Here is a 20,542-nt window from a genome sequence, read left to right as displayed (position 1 = left end):
ATGTATGAATATCGAGTGTTAACAGGCATATGTGAGAAAAAGGTTGTAGGGAAATAAGTGAGGAAATGGGATTTATATGAAAGTTAACAGATTTGATGGGCTGAACAGCCTCCTATGTTGCAAAGAAATATAATGAGTTGAAGGCATTGTATAAAAATGAGTGCCCAACACTTGAAATTTTAATTAAAATCTTTTTCCACAGATGCTGCTTGGCTAAATAAGTTCCTTTAATATTTTGGTATTTTGCTCAACATAATACTTCAGAATGGGGACTTATTATATTAGCATATGCTGATCCAATTCAGACCTGCCTTCTAACTCTAGACTATTTCAAAAGCACGCTTGTGATTGATACCTTATTTACAGCTCCTTGGGAATAGCCGCACGTTTCTGGAAAATCAATTGATAGAATATTATGTTAAAGTGAAAAAAGCTAATGTTAATCAATTAACTAGTACCATTGCAATTTCCTTGGTACAATTTTCTTTACATCCGTCTCTTCCAAATTTAATCCTATGTTGTGTTCCCTCTGTTATGAAAGCAGGTTATGAAAACATCTTCAACAAGAATTGAATGTGTTGTTTTTTTTTGGTATTTTAAATTCTCTGAACAAATTTTGGCCATTTTCAAGTTTCAGATTGATTGAATGTGTTCTTCAGATCTACTGAAATATTAAGAAATTGAACAATTTTCTGAAATTGAGCAGAATAAAAATTGCTTTGTGAATTTTTCTTTGGAATGAGAATGATACAATTTCCTTTTGATGTGGTATGGTTTTATCCAACATCTCTTAACAATGTGGAAAAGGGAGACTTTTGATCAAAAGCATGGTGGAGATTTATCTTAAGATACTTTAAAAGTCAAAAATCCAAGGTGACTTTGTGTTGACTAATACTTGCCAAATATTCCCTGACAGTGAAAATTAACTTTGGGTGGGAAGTTTCTCAATCCTTCAGATTTTAATCATTGTTGACAATGTTTTAATTTTGTCAATAGTTTTTGTTTTCTAGGCATTATTTGTCACTGAACTAAACATCATAACTGATATTTCTTGATTTAGATTCTGCACAACTAAAATCTGAGGATTGAGTATGTGCACATTTGGGTGTAAAACACAGAAATATTGGGGGAACTAGGGTGGCACAGTTAATACAGCAGTTAGCGCAATGTTCTTACAGCCCCAGCAACCTGGGTTTGAATCCAGTGCTGTCTCAGGAGTTTGTACACTCTCCCCAAGTTTGTGTGGGTTTCCTCTGGGTTCTCCAGTTTCATCCCACTCTTCAAAATCGTACCAGGGTTGTAAGTCATTTAGGTGTAATTGGCACCATGGGTTCATGGGCCAAAAGGGCCTGTTCCTGTGATTTACATCTAAAAACACTCAGCAGGTCTTGCAGCATTCTAAGAAGGTAAAGATATTTAACTGACGTTTCAGACCTGAGCTCTTCTTGAACACTTCAAGACTGCTGAGTTCCTCCAACATTTATGTGTTTTTATTACAAACACAGTGTCTGAAGACTTTCGTGTTTCACTACATTTAGATGTTGCCTGTCTAGTTTCTACCAATGCTCAATTGAAAGCTTTAACTTTTTTTGTTTCTAATTACATCTCAATCCAATGCAAAATTTCACTGAAAATTGGAAGCAACTCTTAGTCTAAAAGGCTGGTGCTATTTATATAATCTTACTGAGAAACCTGGATCAGTAGTGGCAGGCTTTGGCAACCTGTTTTGTTGAGAAGGTGTCAGGTTTAGTGGGTTCAAAGAGAGACGAGTCTGGACTCAAAGGTTTGCAATCAAACGTAACATTATTAACACAACAATTAATAAGAGAGTGTGGGTACATACACGCACAATTTATAAGGAAGCGTGGGAAAAAAAATCCTAACAAATGGGAGAACGTTTAACAGTACTGTACACTATTAATTCACACAGGCGATGTAGACATTTGTTAAGCAGGGGTTATGCACACCCTCCCGGACTCCTGATAATGAAAGAAGGTGGATCTGGTACCACTGTACCTGCAGAGGTATACACCCACTCTTGGACCCCTGATCAGTTGAGGGTGGCAGCTCTACTGCCAGTCTTGGTCTATCGCAATTTGAGCTATAACAATTCCACATCACAGCCTCAGTGCAGTGTGTACCTTTCCTGCGACCCTTCGAAGTGACATCTACAGTAGCGACCTGGCATGGAGCGGAATCCAGGGTTACAACTTTGTAACTTTGAGTGAACAAAAAGTACACCATATTCGGAAGTCACAGGTGATGTGACTTCCGAATGAGCTTCAGATAGGGAGGCCACTTGACCACCAGCAATAGGCAGGGAGGCTACGTCTCCTCCAGTCACAACACAACCATGTTATCATTTTGAAATTTTGTTCTTAACCTTGCAATAGTTAAACAGGGTCCACAACACCATTAAGAAATGGTTTGTTTTAATTTATAAAAAAAGTAAAAATTATTTCATGGAAAAAAGAAACAATTCCTTCTGCCCAATTATGAAATTGTTATTAAATAATAACAATTTGCATTTTTTTTAAACCGATATATTTTGTAACAACAAATATGACCAGAAAGATATGTTCTCTTTGGCTTCAGAAAGAAAGGTCAGTGTTTGCTTTTTTTTCTCTTCAAGAGACTATAAAAGTAATCTCGGTCGCAAAGAACCTGATTATAAACAACAAAACTGATGTAAAATGTTGATTTTCATTCAAGGACTGACCAAGTGAATGGAAAAACACAAGTTTTGCATTGCATAGCTGTCATGTGACCTTCTTAAACTTTTAAATCTTTATTGCAATAGATTTAGCTGTCTGCTGCTGCTTTATGGAATGGTACCTTATGATCCAAAGGAATGCAAATATTTTGGAGGAAATACTTGAGGCAGATGTGAAACCTTAAAAACATAACTCAAAATAGTGAACAGAGACTACAATTGTCTTGATTTGTAAAAGATGTAAAATATTTTAACAGCTCCATTCTGGAAAATTGGCTGTGCTGGGATCTTGTCACATGTTTAGCGACCAATACCTTGACAAAGAAGAAAATGGCAAAATCATGGTATGTTGTTTTATGATTATTTACTTAATTGATAGAGTTTATGTTTACCACATACATTGTTTCTCATTTATGCTCCAATTTAACTTGTTGGGTGTTATCTAGGTGTTTTGTTGCACAAAAAAAATTCCAACAAGATAAATGAAAACCAACTAATAATTACTAGTATTTTGAGTCCTTCTCATGCATCTAATTGTTACCTTGTGTTCTAACCTCTCATATTCATTTTATTCTGTACTTTAAGTAGTTGTGATGTCTTTTTGATCTGTACAGCAATATGAGTTGTTTTAAATGTCCTATATAAATAAATAAACTAATTTTTTCCTTTTGCTTCTTTTTGGCTCAGGATGTAGTTTTTCAGTGGCTGACTACAAATGAAATCCAGTTAAATCAAATTGATGCTGAGGATCCAGAGGTAAATTATTTAGAAAAAAATAGTGGAAATGGATTGTTGCTTTTAAAAAAAACTGAAGGTGTTGCATTGATGAGTGTGGAAATAGGTTTGGTAGGTCTTAAAGGCAAGGACTCTGAACAAACAATTTTGGTAGGGAAGGATTTTATTTATAGAGGGCAAGTGTGGGAAATGGTAACAGATGCAACATACACACACAGTTTACAGCAGTCGTGGGAAAGTAATAGCGGACAGTTAAAAACAAACATGGAGAAAATAGCGTGGGAACAAAATACACACACACATACAATGATCAAGGAAAAAAATCACTACAATGCCCCACCACACTTTGACTCAGTGCAGGCACAGCTCTATGCTACAAAGAACACTAATTAAACACTCCTAACCCTTTTAACAGTACACATCTTACCAACAGTTTCTCCAGCACCCTTCCATGTTTCTAGGCCTGGAGTGAAGCAGGGTGGTCCCAAGCTGGTAAAGGTCATCCAGCCCAGGTTGCAGGGGACAATGGCTCCAGTTACAACAACCAATGGCCCAAGGCCAAGTACAGTCAGGCTGGAGAGTCCAGGCCATGTAATTTACAGCAAGGTGTGTACTAATGGGTGGGGTGGAATCAAACCTTAATTGGCAGCTAGTGTGTCCTTTGAATGTCACATGTCAGCCACAACTGTTCCCAATACATGCATTTGATTCAGTGGAGGGAAAACAGTTGTCCCGAAAGTCCAAAAGGTTTACTATTTTGAGAATCACTAGTGAGAAAGATTTCCATTTATGAAGCACTTTTCATGCTAAGGAAAATTATACATACAGCATCAATTCTAGCTTAATTTGATATTGCTCAGGTAGAACCTATTTGATAGTCTTCGAGTTGTACAGCACAGAAACAGTCCCTTTGGCCTCCCATGTCCATGCTGGACTCTCTCCCTATCTACATTTACCCCATTTATCTGTGTTAGATCCTCAGTCTTCCGTGCTTTGGTAATTCATATATTTATATCGATGCATCTGAAATTTTTGTGAGACATCTTCCTCCAGCACCTCTTTTCACCCAATTCACCACTCACCACTCAATTCACCCTCCTGTGAAACACTTCTCCTATCCTATCTAAATCTCCTACGACTCACCTTTAAATCTATGCTATCTTGTCCTTAGCACCTCGACTGAGGGATTTTTTTGTTATCTACCTTGTCTTTGCCCTTCATAATTGTATGCACCTTTATCAGATCATCCCTCTGCCTTCTTCACTTGAGGGAAAATAAACAAGATATCCAGGCTCCATTCCAGACAACAACCTGGTGAATCTCCTTTGCATCCTCTTCAGAGGAATCCTATTGTTTGGTGACCAAAGCTGATTGGTTAGGCATCCCAGCTCTGAAGACAAGAATCCCATATGTCCTATGAGTGAAAACAAACTAATGCAAATCCTGGAAATTTTTTAATTTGGATTTTTAAAAATTAAATTTAAACATACAGCATTATAACAGGCCCTTTTTGCCCATGAGCCCATGCCACCCTAATACCCGTACGTTTTTGAAGTGTGGTTGGAAACTGGAGCACCTAGAGGAAACCCACGGAGAGAACATACAAATTCTTACAGACAGCGGTGGATTTTAACTCGGGTCACTGACGCAGTAATAGCACTTCGCTAACCACACCACCCAGTGATAACATAATATCTAACGTAAAAACAGAAGATGCAGGAATTACTCGACAGGTTCGGACTCATCTGTGGGAAGACAAACAGTTAACTTTTTGACTTAATATCACCAAAAATTATTTTGCTTGATAATGGTCCTTATGAAGTACTTTGGGATGTTCTATAATGTTAAACATGCTATACAAATTCTTGCTTAAGTAAATTTTAAAAAGTAAAATTACATTGTAATATTAATGGAAAAAATTCAATCTTGAGATTTCAGACTATACCATGCTTCCAGATACAGCTAAACTTTCTGAGAGACTAAGAGTATGCTTGCAAGAAGGGGATGAAAATCCACGAGATTTTACTACACTATTCGACATGTCAGTCTTTAAATTGGACACGATGGCTCTCCCAAAAGTTATCAAGTCAGTATTTGATCAAAATTATCTATTTATTTTATCTGTGAGGTGGATTTTAAATGTAAACAGAACTAGATTGAAAGTAACTGAATAATAATCTTCTTAGATCACACCATGTATTATTCCTTTGCAGAGGAAGGGAAAATAATTTGGTAACTGTATTTAACTGAGTGATAGTCTGGTACTAATGTGCTACATTGCAGAATGGAGTCAAAATTCTTGACTTGGCTATAGTTTTGCATGTGGGGAAAGAGGTTGAATTAATTTGCTCAGTGCTTCCAAAGCCAATTAGCACTCTATTTCAAAGGCTTTGCCTGCTCAATGCCTCTGCTATAAAAAAAATCATGACTCATGGGGTATTTTACCCACTGGTTATGAAGTTCATGTTTAGAATTATAAAACTAGAACTGGAGAAAACTAGTAAATTGATGGCTAAAAATGTGGATAATTATACACTGCTGTAAGCTTAGTCATGTTATAGCTGCACTGACTGAACCAACAAGATTTCATTGTTTTGTATGTTTCCAGGGCTTATGAACAACTGAATGTGAAACATGAACCTCTCCAATTGATACAACCTCAGTTTGAAACGCCACTCCCAACACTACAGCCAGCTGTAAGTGCAAATCTGTAAGCTATTAAAAATGCCATGACCAAATTAAAAATAAATGCAGTCAGGAGTCCTTTGATATGCTTCGTTATTCTTCATATAGGAATTTATTGATCATTGTTTATTTTTCTTTGAGAAACTCCTTACACGTTGTTTTATTACCAACGTCAAAATGATGTTGAAAATGTTGGGGCAATGAAACTCATAATCAGACCATAACAAAGGTAGTGTGGCAAATGTAATATTATGTTTGATACATGGAGGTCTGCTTTGTCTATCAAAAGTATAAAGTATTGCCAGTTACAAAATTGTACTTTGATTTTCAGAACAGATACTCCCCGAATTGTGACTATAATTGGGACAAAAGGATCAGTCGTATCTCGAAATAGATGCAAGTTGGAATTTTGTCCATGTGCATGGAGTACCAAAGTCTTAAAGCAAACGTTATATTTGACAAACTACCACAGGGATACTGGGCATGTAAGAGCCAAAATGTGCTTGCTTACTTTGTTAGTCAGTGTCATATGCTGAGCATGGCCATCTTCATTCCTGTGTGCATGCACAGTGGGTTCACATTTTGGAGTTTGGTTGGCTTATGTGCGACAGTTAAGCGTCCTCACAATATTGAATTTGCGCCCTTAACTCTAATATGTGAACCCATTGCGCATGCGCACAGGAATCAAGATGGCCGCACCTAGCCTAAGGATCCCAGGATGCCGACTAACAAAGTACATATGCATATTTTTGGCTCTTATATGGCCTGTATCCTTGTTATAGTTTGTCAAATACGATATAAACCATGTCAATTTTATATTTTTTCTTACGCATTTTTAAAAAATTTTGTTGTATGTGGGGATGGTTGCAAAATTCATTTTGGCATATGACATTTATTAATATGCATTTATGGTTGTTTTTCATCAGGTCTTCCCTCCCTCCTTTCGTGAGCTGCCAGCTCCATCATTAGATCTCTTTGATCTAGATGAAACATTTTCATCTGAAAAAGTGAGACTTGCTCAGCTAACTAACAAATGTGAGCAAATAATTTTTCATTCTTTATTTGCATTCTTCTTATCAAGCACTTTTAAAAAAAAAAAGACATTTTCCATTTATGTAGCGTATGAATGTTTGTCAGGTTGTCTAAGTCAGCAATTCTCAATGGGCCTACAGCATATTTAAGAAAAAGCCTTGTTTCTTTCTAGCTCGTGTAACAAATATTTTATTTATTCAATAGAGGTATGCAAGAAACCAAAACTTGACTGCTTCACAGGGAAGGGGGCTCAAACTTTAACCAGAATTCTAGTGAGGCCATGGCTGGAAAAAAAAATGGCTGCTCTAAATTTCATTTGGGTGAAAGACTGGCTGCAACAACTTTTGCTGGATAGCCAACCTTCTAATGTAAAAAGTAGGAAAGTGCAATGCAATTGAAATTCTGCACATTTCATGTATATTTTCCACCAATTGTTGTCCAGTGGGTAATCTCTCCAGCATGAAACACTTTCTTTCTCCCCACCACACCCCACTGCACACTGAATTTAACACTTAGCAGTTGATATTACTGAGTCAGATTCAGTGTTAAATTAATTTGAACACATCAGACCAAATTTAATCATGTATTCAATTACAGATGGTTATGATTTACTTCTCACAGCCACATCCTGCTTAATATCACCTAAGAGAACTATTCTTTATACATAAAATCCCAGTTATCCGGAATTCAAGCAACTGACAAAAAAAAATTGCAGAATATAAATAGGTAAAAATACTGGTTTAAAATAGGCATGCCTTGCCATTAATTTGTCACTCGTAATATTTCTCTATCAAATAAATATTTTAATGAGGGCAAAGACCATGTCAGTGGTTCCTCTGTTTGCGCGAAAGCCGCACTGTGATTCTGGGAGAATATTCTCGGCGATACTAGGTATTATTCTATTTAGTAGAATCCTAGCGAAGATTTTGCCTGCAATGGAGAGCAACGTGATTCCCCTGTAGTTTGATTATTTTAATATTTTAATGTTCAAATATTAATTATATATATATATATTTTTAATACATTACGTGTATATATTGTTTAGATATTATATAGCTTTTATAATACAAAATATGAGTCATAAATTATACATAGTCTTATTCTAAAAAAAAGAAAAATCCTTGTGAGAATTCCACCTTATATTCTAATACATTGTGATTATCTAAATAGACCAATCCTTTCTAGTTGTAAAAAAAAAACAGAAATAAGAACAAGGAAGAAACAAACCACATTCTCCCCACATTAATCTAAACCCTCCTGGTCACCAGAAAATAAATTGTAAAGAACTGGTATTGGCTCTTGGACATTAGATAGAAAACCCTTAGAGCACCCTGCCTAAGTAATCAAATTATGACAATAGTCCATGATTGGGCCCCATATCTTGTCAAATTCAACCTTGATCTCTAACATTATATCTAGTTTTCTCCAAATTCAAGCAAGACATAACATCCTGCAACCATTACATCAGAGTTGGTATCTTTCCATCTTATCAAAATTGCTTGTCTGATCATCAACAAAAGTAAAAGCTACTATTATTTTTTTTAGTTGAATTCAAGAAAATCCTCTCTTCGAGAGATGAACCAAACAAAGCAGAGAACAGATTCTAAGAATCTGTGATAAGAGTTTGAAGTAATTGCTCACAATATTCTTGTAGTTCAGGACACTGCCAAAACAGACAAATCATAGAGGCCTCAAAAAATTTTACAATTATCACAGTGGATCAACATCAGGATAAAAATGAGATAATCTAAATTTGTACATATGTATTTTGTGTTATGTACAGCTTTAAATTGTATTAAACAATTTCGAGCACAGAATGAAATATTAATCAGATCAACTGTGTTATCCCAATTTTCATCTGAAATTGATGTATTCAAATCTAGTTTCCGTTCATTCTTGTTCTTAGGCCCATCAAATTGCTATAAATAACTGCTATCATGGGAAAACTTTTAATTAAAAAATAAATCAATTTCATTGGTATCAGGAATTAGAGGAAAATTAGGCATTTTGTTCAGTCTAAATTCTCTAATTTGGAGTTATCTTCTTTGGCTTGGCTTCGCGGACGAAGATTTATGGAGGGGGTAAAAAGTCCACGTCAGCTGCAGGCTCGTTTGTGGCTGACAAGTCCGATGCGGGACAGGCAGACACGATTGCAGCGGTTGCAAGGGAAAATTGGTGGGTTGGGGTTGGGTGTTGGGTTTTTCCTCCTTTGCCTTTTGTCAGTGAGGTGGGCTCTGCGGTCTTCTTCAAAGGAGGCTGCTGCCCGCCAAACTGTGAGGCGCCAAGATGCACGGTTTGAGGCGTTATCAGCCCACTGGCGGTGGTCAATGTGGCAGGCACCAAGAGATTTCTTTAGGCAGTCCTTGTACCTTTTCTTTGGTGCACCTCTGTCACGGTGGCCAGTGGAGAGCTCGCCATATAATACGATCTTGGGAAGGCGATGGTCCTCCATTCTGGAGACGTGACCCATCCAGCGCAGCTGGATCTTCAGCAGCGTGGACTCGATGCTGTCGACCTCTGCCATCTCGAGTACTTCGACGTTAGGGGTGTAAGCGCTCCAATGGATGTTGAGGATGGAGCGGAGACAACGCTGGTGGAAGCGTTCTAGGAGCCGTAGGTGGTGCCGGTAGAGGACCCATGATTCGGAGTCGAACAGGAGTGTGGGTATGACAACGGCTCTGTATACGCTTATCTTTGTGAGGTTTTTCAGTTGGTTGTTTTTCCAGACTCTTTTGTGTAGTCTTCCAAAGGCGCTATTTGCCTTGGCGAGTCTGTTGTCTATCTCATTGTCGATCCTTGCATCTGATGAAATGGTGCAGCCGAGATAGGTAAACTGGTTGACCGTTTTGAGTTTTGTGTGCCCGATGGAGATGTGGGGGGGCTGGCTGATGGAGGACCTCAGTTTTCTTCAGGCTGACTTCCAGGCCAAACATTTTGGCAGTTTCCGCAAAGCAGGACGTCAAGCGCTGAAGAGCTGGCTCTGAATGGGCAACTAAAGCGGCATCATCTGCAAAAAGTAGTTCACGGACAAGTTTCTCTTGTGTCTTGGTGTGAGCTTGCAGGCGCCTCAGATTGAAGAGACTGCCATCCGTGCGGTACCGGATGTAAACAGCGTCTTCATTGTTGGGGTCTTTCATGGCTTGGTTCAGCATCATGCTGAAGAAGATTGAAAAGAGGGTTGGTGCGAGAACACAGCCTTGCTTCACGCCATTGTTAATGGAGAAGGGTTCAGAGAGCTCATTTCTGTATCTGACCCGACCTTGTTGGTTTTCGTGCAGTTGGATAATCATGTTGAGGAACTTTGGGGGACATCCGATGCGCTCTAGTATTTGCCAAAGCCCTTTCCTGCTCACGGTGTCGAAGGCTTTGGTGAGGTCAACAAAGGTGATGTAGAGTCCTTTGTTTTGTTCTCTGCACTTTTCTTGGAGCTGTCTGAGGGCAAAGACCATGTCAGTGGTTCCTCTGTTTGCGCGAAAGCCGCACTGTGATTCTGGGAGAATATTCTCGGCGACACTAGGTATTATTCTATTTAGTAGAATCCTAGCGAAGATTTTGCCTGCAATGGAGAGCAACGTGATTCCCCTGTAGTTTGAGCAGTCTGATTTCTCGCCTTTGTTTTTGTACAGGGTGATGATGGTGGCATCACGAAGATCCTGAGGCAGTTTACCTTGGTCCCAACAAAGCTTGAAAAACTCATGCAGTTTGGCATGCAGAGTTTTGCCGCCAGCCTTCCAGACTTCTGGGGGGATTCCATCCATACCTGCTTCTTTGCCACTTTTCAGTTGTTCGATTGCCTTATATGTCTCATCCAGGGTGGGAACCTCATCCAGCTCTAGCCTTAGGGGCTGTTGAGGGAGCTGGAGCAGGGCGGAATCTTGGACTGAGCGGTTGGCACTGAAAAGAGATTGGAAGTGTTCTGACCATCGGTTGAGGATGGAGATCTTGTCGCTGAGGAGGACTTTGCCGTCTGAGCTGCGCAGCGGGCTTTGGACTTGGGGTGAGGGGCCGTACACAGCCTTTAGAGCCTCGTAGAAACCCCTGAAGTCGCCAATGTCTGTGCTGAGCTGGGTTCGTTTGGCGAGGCTAGTCCACCACTCATTTTGGATCTCCCGGAGTTTGCGCTGAAGATGTCTGCATGCGCGACGGAAGGCTTGTTTCTTCTCTGGACAGGACGGCTTTGTAAGGTGAGCCTGGTGGGCAGCTCGCTTCTTTGCCAGCAGCTCCTGGATTTCCTGGCTGTTTTCGTCAAACCAGTCCTTGTTTTTCCTGGAGGAGAAGCCCAGTACCTCTTCAGTGGATTGCAGTATGGTAGTCTTCAACTGACCCCAGAGGATTTCAGGGGACGGGTCCGTGAGGCGGGTTGCAACGTCAAGCTTTGCTTTGAGGTTTGCCTGGAAGTTTCCTCTCGCTTCGTCTGACTGCAGGTTTCCAACATTGAACCTCTTTCTGGGGGCTTTATTGTTCCTGGGCTTTGGCTTGAAGTGAAGGTTGAGCTTGCAGCGAACCAGCCGGTGGTCAGTGTGGCATTCCGCCCTAGGCATGACCCTGGTGTGGAGCACATCTTGTTTGTCACTTTCTCGCACCAGGATGTAGTCCAGGAGGTGCCAGTGTTTGGATCGGGGATGCATCCAGGTGGTCTTAAGGCTGTCCCTCTGCTGAAAAAGGGTGTTTGTAATGACAAGTCGCTGTTCTGCGCAGAGCTCCAACAGGAGGCGCCCGTTGTCGTTGCACTTGCTGACACCATGCTTGCCCAGGATTCCTGGCCAGGTTTCTGAGTCTTCGCCGACACGAGCGTTGAAGTCGCCCAGGATGACAACCTTGTCGGCTGTAGGGGTACGTTGGATGAGGTTGCGCAGGTCGGTGTAGAACTTGTTCTTTTCTGCTGGTTCCGCCTGGAGGGTTGGAGCATAGACACTGATGAGGGTGATGTGACGCTTGTTTTGAAGTGGGAGTCGCATGGACATGATTCGGTCCGAGAGGCCTGTCGGAAGGTTTTCGAGTTTGGAGGCAATGAAGCTCTTGACCATGAAGCCTACACCAGATAGGTGTCGTTCATCCGAAGGCTTGCCAGACCAGTAGAGTGCCTATTAGGCAGTTTGAATTTAATTGCTAATTGTTCAAATGAAGTGAAATTGCCTCGAATATAGATCCTTAATACTTTATTCCCAATTTAACCCTGAGTTTGGAATCTTAAGCAGTTGCTCTGTATTTCAGTGGTATATTTAGAAAAGGAATTCAACATAAAATTTCCCTATAGCTGATGATGTTTTGCTTTTTATCTCCTATCCTGAGATTTCTTTACCAAGTATACTAACTATGTTTTCCCAATTTAGTTTGTTTTCTGGGAATAAAATAAATTTTCATAAGAGAATTATTACCTATAATGGGATCTTTAGCAATCTATTCTAACTTCCCTTTTAAAATAGTTAAAGGCCAATTAAAATATCTAGGAATTACAATTACTACAAGTTGTATAAACTTATTTAAAGATCATTTTTCAGTATTAGCTAACCAGAGTGACAATGATGGGGCATATTTTAGTGTAATTAAAATGAACATTTTACCTACTTTTTTTATGTTTCAATCTTTACAATTTTGATTTCTAAAATATTTTGATTCATTGGATTCAATTATTTTTTTGTATACATGTCCTTTGTATATAGGCCTTATAAACAAGGCCCATCTTCAAAAGTCCAAAAGAAATTGGGGTTTATCTCTCCCAAATTTTAGGTTTTATTATTGGGCAGATAATATACAAAAATTATTGCTATTACGGTAAAAATGGAACTGAGTTTTTCAAAAAGTTTAACTCTATTGGCAGTATTAGGCTCTACCCTTTTCCTATAATGAGACAGACTGAGAACATGGGCTCTATTTAGGAAATTTTTTGGCTATCTTAATGTTTCTTTTGCTAGCCTTATTAAAGAATCATCTTTTTCAACCTCTATCTTTGATGCTGTTCGCCACTCAAACCACCAGAAAATTCATTCATCTTCCAATCCCCATAGGTGCCGGATACCAGGGGTTTTACTGTACTGTATTTATTTTATTAGTTACTTGTGCTTGGTTTATTAAAAAGTTGTATTAATGGAATGTTCACAAGAACCTCTAAATTATATGTTTAATCAAAACAAACCAGCATTGCACCTAAAAATGGTCTTTTTTCAGGTACTGATGACGATCTGGAATTCTATGTTCGTAAATGTGGTGACATTCTTGGTGTATCAAATAGACAAGAAAACAGAGATGCAAAAGAAATTTTGGAACACATCTTTTTCCAAGTGGTGGAATTTAAGAAACTGAATCAGGTAAAATTTAAAGGCATAATTAAATATTTGCAGCAAAGCAGGAAGCAAAAAACATCAATCCTCTTCTCAAATTGTTAATTGATAGAAAACAGGTTTCATCATTTTTTAACATTGATTTTAATCCCTCATTAATTGATTATTGCTCCTCTTACAGGAACATGACATGGATACAAATGAAGCTGGAACTGCAGAATAACTAATTGCTGCAGCTGATTCAGCAGATCTTGGAGATTTCAGCAAACCCTTGATCTATTTACATCATGTAACTCACAAAATGTATATTTTTGTATTGAAAGTGAATCATCTCGGCTGCATTCAACTTCAAGATATTGAATACACTTGTTACAATTAAAATTATGATGAATTTATCCTCTAAAGCAATCTTATTATTGTAAATATCTACAACCAAATTATACTCACTGTTGGATTCAGATTAACACCAACTTGTACACTTTGATTTACAATGTAACCTGTACTTTGAATTATTTTCCGATTTACTTTCTTGTACTTAAACGTTACTGTTTATGTATTCATTTCCTGGTTGTATTTTGATTTGTAAATAAAGTTTTTAAATTTTGCAGTGAGATTTATCTTGCTTTAAATGACGACCCAAAGTGGGATTTTGTAATTATACAAAAATTGAACACGAAACAGTGAATGCTATGTGAAATGATGGCTAATGTTTTCTTCATTTCCATTTTTCCTTTGAAATTTAAAACAGGACTTTTTGTTACTTTCTACCGGCATCACCTACGGCTCCTAGAACGCTTCCACCAGCGTTGTCTCCGCTCCAACCTCAACATTCATTGGAGCGACTTCATCCCTAACATCGAAGTACTCGAGATGGCAGAGGCCGACAGCATAGAATCCACGCTGTTGTTATATGGCGAGCTCTCCACTGGCCATCGTGTCAGAGGTGCACCAAAGAAGAGGTACAGGGACTGCCTAAAGAAATCTCTTGGTGCCTGCCACATTGACCACCGCCAGTGGGCTGATATCGCCTCAAACCGTGCATCTTGGCGCCTCACAGTTCGGCGGGCAGCAACCTCCTTTGAAGAAGACCGCAGAGCCCACCTCACTGACAAAAGACAAAGGAGGAAAAACCCAACCCCACCAACAAATTTTCCGCTGCAACCGTGTCTGCCTGTCCCGCATCGGACTTGTCAGCCACAAACGAGCCTGCAGCTGACGTGGACGTTTACCCCTCCATAAATCATCGTCCGCGAAGCCAAGCCAGAGACCTTTTAGGGATCTGGGTGGTATCAATGAGACCAGCATCTGTTGCCCAACAGAAGGGATATACTTAGTCACTTTCTCCCATTATTGATGTACCGCTATTCAAAACCAAATGTGGAAACTCCCAAGTTTCAGTTTTATCAGTGGGCTGAGATTACTTATTTGGGGCTATTTTACTTTCCTGGGTTGACATGTTGTATTGGTACCATGACAAAATATAGATATGTTTTTGGGAGATAAATTGGGGCAGGGTTTATTAGTGTAGGTCACATACAAACACTTTAAAACAGATCTTATTGAAAATCTGGAGCTCTGCTAATGTTAGACATGTCAGGGCCTCAGAGCCTTTGCAATAAGCTTTGGAGAGTGCCCAAGAGACTTCACTAATGGATTGTGGTTTGCAAAAGGGCAACAGATGAAAGAGCTTGTCGGAGATACATTCTGTATGGAGGAGGGGAACTTGCTGTTCTAAGAGGGTCATGTGGTTTTGTAAGCAGAGTCACAGATTTGATTTGAGAGAGATCAGTTCTACAGTTTTACAGTCAGCAGTTGGAAGTGAAACAGGACAAGCTGGCAAGCTTGTCAAAAACCCCATTTTGGAAGACTGGCTGTGAGTGCTTGGTGAGCCTGGTCAAAGCCCTGATGGTTCATGCAAGAGGAGAGGACTGGCTGTCTAATGTTTCACTTGGAAAAAGAGAAACAAAAAACCACTCTCTGGTGACCTGAAAGAAAGGTTATCATCTGGAGAACCCAGAGAGGGCAATTTTTGTCAGCAAGACACTGAAATGGCTGATTGAAGTAAATCAGCTGTGGCTCTCCTGGAACAACAAATCTCTCTGAAAACTGACAAGAACCTTCTTGAGTGATTACCTTTCAAGCACTAAAGCCTGGTGAACTTTATAAATGTTAAATTCTGTGCACAGTATAAGAATTGCCTGCAACCAGTGAACCTGGAGGAATGAGAAGTGAGATTGGACAGTGAATCAAATAACTTTTCTGAACTTACACACACACACATTATGTACACATGTGCATAGAATTAGAAGGGGATTAAGTTAGGTTAATTAAGTCAATAGTGATAAGTGTGATCCTGTTTTCATAAGCAACTTTTGTTTAAGTAACCATTTGTCTTGGTGAAAATCTATTGCTGCTGGGTTTTGGGGTTCTCTGGGCTCATAACAGTACATGCCTGGTCTGTTCCTGTGTCATTCAGTCTGCACTCACTGAACTGGAATTGATGTCTTGGGGATGGGGATAAAAAGGATGTGACAGGCTATAGTTAGAGGTGATGGTCCACAGGACCTTGTAACTATCAAAAGTTTCAGCTGCCAGGTCAGTTCAGAATCTATCCCATTTAAGCATGATTATGATGCCACACAAGTGTCCCGTGTACGAGAAAATGGGACTTCCAAGACACATCTGCTATAGCTTGATTAAAAGGCAAGGATAATGCTGCAACATTTGTTATATGGACACTCATTTACACCATTATTCACTGAGCACCTGTCCAATTCTCACTCTTCAAATTAGAGCACAACAAGTACACTATCTGGCTTGTTCCACAATTCAATATGATTATGGCTGATCAGGCCCTGGATTCAGCTCAATTTCCCCACCCATTCTCCAGATCCAACAATTTCCCCACCCATTCTCGAGATCCAACAATTTCCCCACCTGTCTTTTTTCCTTCTCAGCCTTGGCTAAATGAAATGGACACAACTTTACTGGACATAGCAAATTTTTTAACCATGGGAAGGCAATAAATGGGTCCTTTTATAAAACAAAGTCAAAATGCAAATGCTGCTAGCAATAATTGATGTAGATAATAATTTCCAAAAGAAACAGGTTGTTTGGTCAAATGCCACTATTGGAGTAAAGCAGTGGAACTAATCAGTTGGTCCTGAGGCTTGACCTCCTATCCCCATCAAGATTGTAATCAATTTCCATCCACATTGGCATTAATTATGCCACAGTATTTGGAGGTCAACTGTGGCAAAAAAAAATGGTCAAATTATAATCTTATGGTGACAGGGAGTAAAACTTTCATTTTGTATTGACCATTGCAAAAATCATCAAGTAGAATATAATTATATAAGTTTCAACTTGTCATTCAAGCATTTTAACACCTGAAAAACTCAGCTTTCATCTTCCATACTTGTAGAAAATGACCGGATTTAACTTTTGTAAAAGATGAATAAACTTACCCCATTAAATTTGCAAACTTTAGTACATAAGGATGTACCCCCTTCCTACTTTAGGCTCAATGAAGTGTCCTGAGCCAAAGTGTGGAGGATTGTGTCTCTCCACAGGTGCTGCTTGACTTGCTGAGTTCTACCAGCATCTCGTTTTTAAAAAAAATGAAATCTGGAACAGGTTTTAAAACAAATCGAACTCCAGAACAAGTTTTGATAACTGAGAAAAACATTCAACTTTTATTTATCTTGAGTGGTTAGTAATAATTCTGGCTTCCCCTATATTCACCCTCTTCCCCTATATTCACCCTCTTCCCCTACATCACCCCCTTCCCCTACATCACCCCCTTCCCCTACATCACCCCCTTCCCCTACATCACCCCCTTCCCCTACATCACCCCCTTCCCCTACATCACCCCCTTCCCCTACATCACCCCCTTCCCCTACATCACCCCCTTCCCCTACATCACCCCCTTCCCCTACATCACCCCCTTCCCCTACATCACCCCCTTCCCCTACATCACCCCCTTCCCCTACATCACCCCCTTCCCCTACATCACCCCCTTCCCCTACATCACCCCCTTCCCCTACATCACCCCCTTCCCCTACATCACCCCCTTCCCCTACATCACCCCCTTCCCCTACATCACCCCCTTCCCCTACATCATCCCCTTCCTCTACATCACCCCCTTTCCCTACATCACCCCTTCCCCTACATCACCCCTTCCCCTACATCACCCTCTTCCCCTACATCACCCCCTTCCCCTACATCACCCCCTTCCCCTACATCACCCCCTTCCCCTACATCACCCCCTTCCCCTACATCACCCCCTTCCCCTACATCACCCCCTTCCCCTACATCACCCCCTTCCCCTACATCACCCCCTTCCCCTACATCACCCCCTTCCCCTACATCACCCCCTTCCCCTACATCACCCCCTTCCCCTACATCACCCCCTTCCCCTACATCACCCCCTTCCCCTACATCACCCCCTTCCCCTACATCACCCCCTTCCCCTACATCACCCCCTTCCCCTACATCACCCCCTTCCCCTACATCACCCCCTTCCCCTACATCACCCCCTTCCCCTACATCACCCCCTTCCCCTACATCACCCCCTTCCCCTACATCACCCCCTTCCCCTACATCACCCCCTTCCCCTACATCACCCCCTTCCCCTACATCACCCCCTTCCCCTACATCACCCCCTTCCCCTACATCACCCCCTTCCCCTACATCACCCCCTTCCCCTACATCACCCCCTTCCCCTACATCACCCCTTCCCCTACATCACCCCTTCCCCTACATCACCCCCTTCCCCTACATCACCCCCTTCCCCTACATCACCCCCTTCCCCTACATCACCCCCTTCCCCTACATCACCCCCTTCCCCTACATCACCCCCTTCCCCTACATCACCCCCTTCCCCTACATCACCCCCTTTCCCTACATCACCCCTTCCCCTACATCACCCCTTCCCCTACATCACCCCTTCCCCTACATCACCCCTTCCCCTACATCACCCCTTCCCCTACATCACCCCTTCCCCTACATCACCCCTTCCCCTACATCACCCCCTTCCCCTACATCACCCCCTTCCCCTATATTCACCCTCTTCCCCTACATCACCTCCTTCCCCTACATCACCTCCTTCCCCTACATCACCTCCTTCCCCTACATCACCTCCTTCCCCTACATCACCCCCTTCCCCTACATCACCCCCTTCCCCTACATCACCCCCTTCCCCTACATCACCCCCTTCCCCTACATCACCCCCTTCCCCTACATCACCCCCTTCCCCTACATCACCCCCTTCCCCTACATCACCCCCTTCCCCTACATCACCTCCTTCCTCTACATCACCCCCTTTCCCTACATCACCCCTTCCCCTACATCACCCCTTCCCCTACATCACCCCTTCCCCTACATCACCCCTTCCCCTACATCACCCCCTTCCCCTACATTCACCCTCTTCCCCTACATCACCCTCTTCCCCTACATCACCCCCTTCCCCTACATCACCCCCTTCCCCTACATCACCCCCTTCCTCTACATCACCCCCTTCCCCTACATCACCCCCTTCCCCTACATCACCCCCTTCCCCTACATCACCCCCTTCCCCTACATCACCCCCTTCCCCTACATCACCCCCTTCCCCTACATCACCCCCTTCCCCTACATCACCCCCTTCCCCTACATCACCCCCTTCCCCTACATCACCCCCTTCCCCTACATCACCCCCTTCCCCTACATCACCCCCTTCCCCTACATCACCCCCTTCCCCTACATCACCCCCTTCCCCTACATCACCCCCTTTCCCTACATCACCCCTTCCCCTACATCACCCCTTCCCCTACATCACCCCCTTCCCCTACATCACCCCCTTCCCCTACATCACCCCCTTCCCCTACATCACCCCCTTCCCCTACATCACCCCCTTCCCCTACATCACCCCCTTCCCCTACATCACCCCCTTTCCCTACATCACCCCTTCCCCTACATCACCCCTTCCCCTACATCACCCCTTCCCCTACATCACCCCTTCCCCTACATCACCCCCTTCCCCTACATCACCCCCTTCCCCTACATCACCCACTTCCCCTATATTCACCCTCTTCCCCTACATCACCTCCTTCCCCTACATCACCTCCTTCCCCTACATCACCTCCTTCCCCTACATCACCCCCTTCCCCTACATCACCCCCTTCCCCTACATCACCCCCTTCCCCTACATCACCCCCTTCCCCTACATCACCCCCTTCCCCTACATCACCCCCTTCCCCTACATCACCCCCTTCCCCTACATCACCCCCTTCCCCTACATCACCCCCTTTCCCTACATCACCCCTTCCCCTACATCACCCCCTTCCCCTATATTCACCCTCTTCCCCTACATCACCTCCTTCCCCTACATCACCTCCTTCCCCTACATCACCCCCTTCCCCTACATCACCCCCTTCCCCTACATCACCCCCTTCCCCTACATCACCCCCTTCCCCTACATCACCCCCTTTCCCTACATCACCCCCTTTCCCTACATCACCCCCTTTCCCTACATCACCCCCTTTCCCTACATCACCCCCTTTCCCTACATCACCCCCTTCCCCTACATCACCCCCTTCCCCTATATTCACCCTCTTCCCCTACATCACCTCCTTCCCCTACATCACCTCCTTCCCCTACATCACCCCCTTCCCCTACATCACCCCCTTCCCCTACATCACCCCCTTCCCCTACATCACCCCCTTCCCCTACATCACCCCCTTCCCCTACATCACCCCCTTCCCCTACATCACCCCCTTCCCCTACATCACCCCCTTCCCCTACATCACCTCCTTCCCCTACATCACCCCCTTCCCCTATATTCACCCCCTTTCCCTACATCACCCCCTTCCCCGTGGAGGTAAATATATATTCCCGACGTTTTGTGCCTTTAAACTGCCATCACAGCGCCTGCAGACTTTTATATCACAAATGGCGGGGACGTTCCTTCACGTTTGCGTTACCTGAGCGAGTTGCGAGAAATCAAGACAAGGAGCGTCCCTGTTTCAGGGAGCAGAAGAGCGGGGAGCCCGCGCATGCGCACGGAGGGGCCTGGGGCGGGGCCCGGGCGCTGGCGCATGCGCCCCGCGGATTTGGC

The 20,542-nt window shown here is 42.5% G+C and overlaps 1 protein-coding gene and 1 long non-coding RNA gene across 12 annotated transcripts in view; one reads left to right on the top strand and one right to left on the bottom strand.

The window, feature by feature from the left end:
- The window catches only part of ift52 (intraflagellar transport 52 homolog (Chlamydomonas)), a 62,614-nt gene extending 48,764 nt beyond the window's left edge, over window positions 1-13,850 (top strand). For all 11 annotated transcript variants that reach the window (XM_069884156.1, XM_069884153.1, XM_069884162.1 and 8 more), the window contains 7 exons: window positions 2,971-3,057; window positions 3,401-3,469; window positions 5,380-5,534; window positions 6,057-6,144; window positions 7,060-7,168; window positions 13,334-13,473; window positions 13,628-13,850. In XM_069884156.1, the coding sequence (XP_069740257.1) occupies window positions 2,971-3,057; window positions 3,401-3,469; window positions 5,380-5,534; window positions 6,057-6,144; window positions 7,060-7,168; window positions 13,334-13,473; window positions 13,628-13,669 (690 nt within the window). In that variant the 3' untranslated portion in view covers window positions 13,670-13,850. The remainder of the gene's footprint in view (window positions 1-2,970; window positions 3,058-3,400; window positions 3,470-5,379; window positions 5,535-6,056; window positions 6,145-7,059; window positions 7,169-13,333; window positions 13,474-13,627) is intronic.
- LOC138735776 (uncharacterized) lies at window positions 1,670-20,472 on the bottom strand. Its single transcript, XR_011339936.1, has 3 exons — window positions 20,409-20,472; window positions 16,914-17,073; window positions 1,670-2,181 (listed from the first exon to the last, which is right to left on the bottom strand). It is a non-coding gene; the product is annotated as an uncharacterized lncRNA (long non-coding RNA).
- Window positions 20,473-20,542: the final 70 nt, after the last annotated feature.

The sequence above is a fragment of the Narcine bancroftii genome, chromosome 6 (assembly GCF_036971445.1).
Source record: "Narcine bancroftii isolate sNarBan1 chromosome 6, sNarBan1.hap1, whole genome shotgun sequence".
NCBI lineage: Eukaryota > Metazoa > Chordata > Chondrichthyes > Torpediniformes > Narcinidae > Narcine > Narcine bancroftii.
The sequence above is the reverse complement of the archived record's forward strand: the minus strand, read 5'-3'. Positions and strand labels throughout refer to the sequence as shown.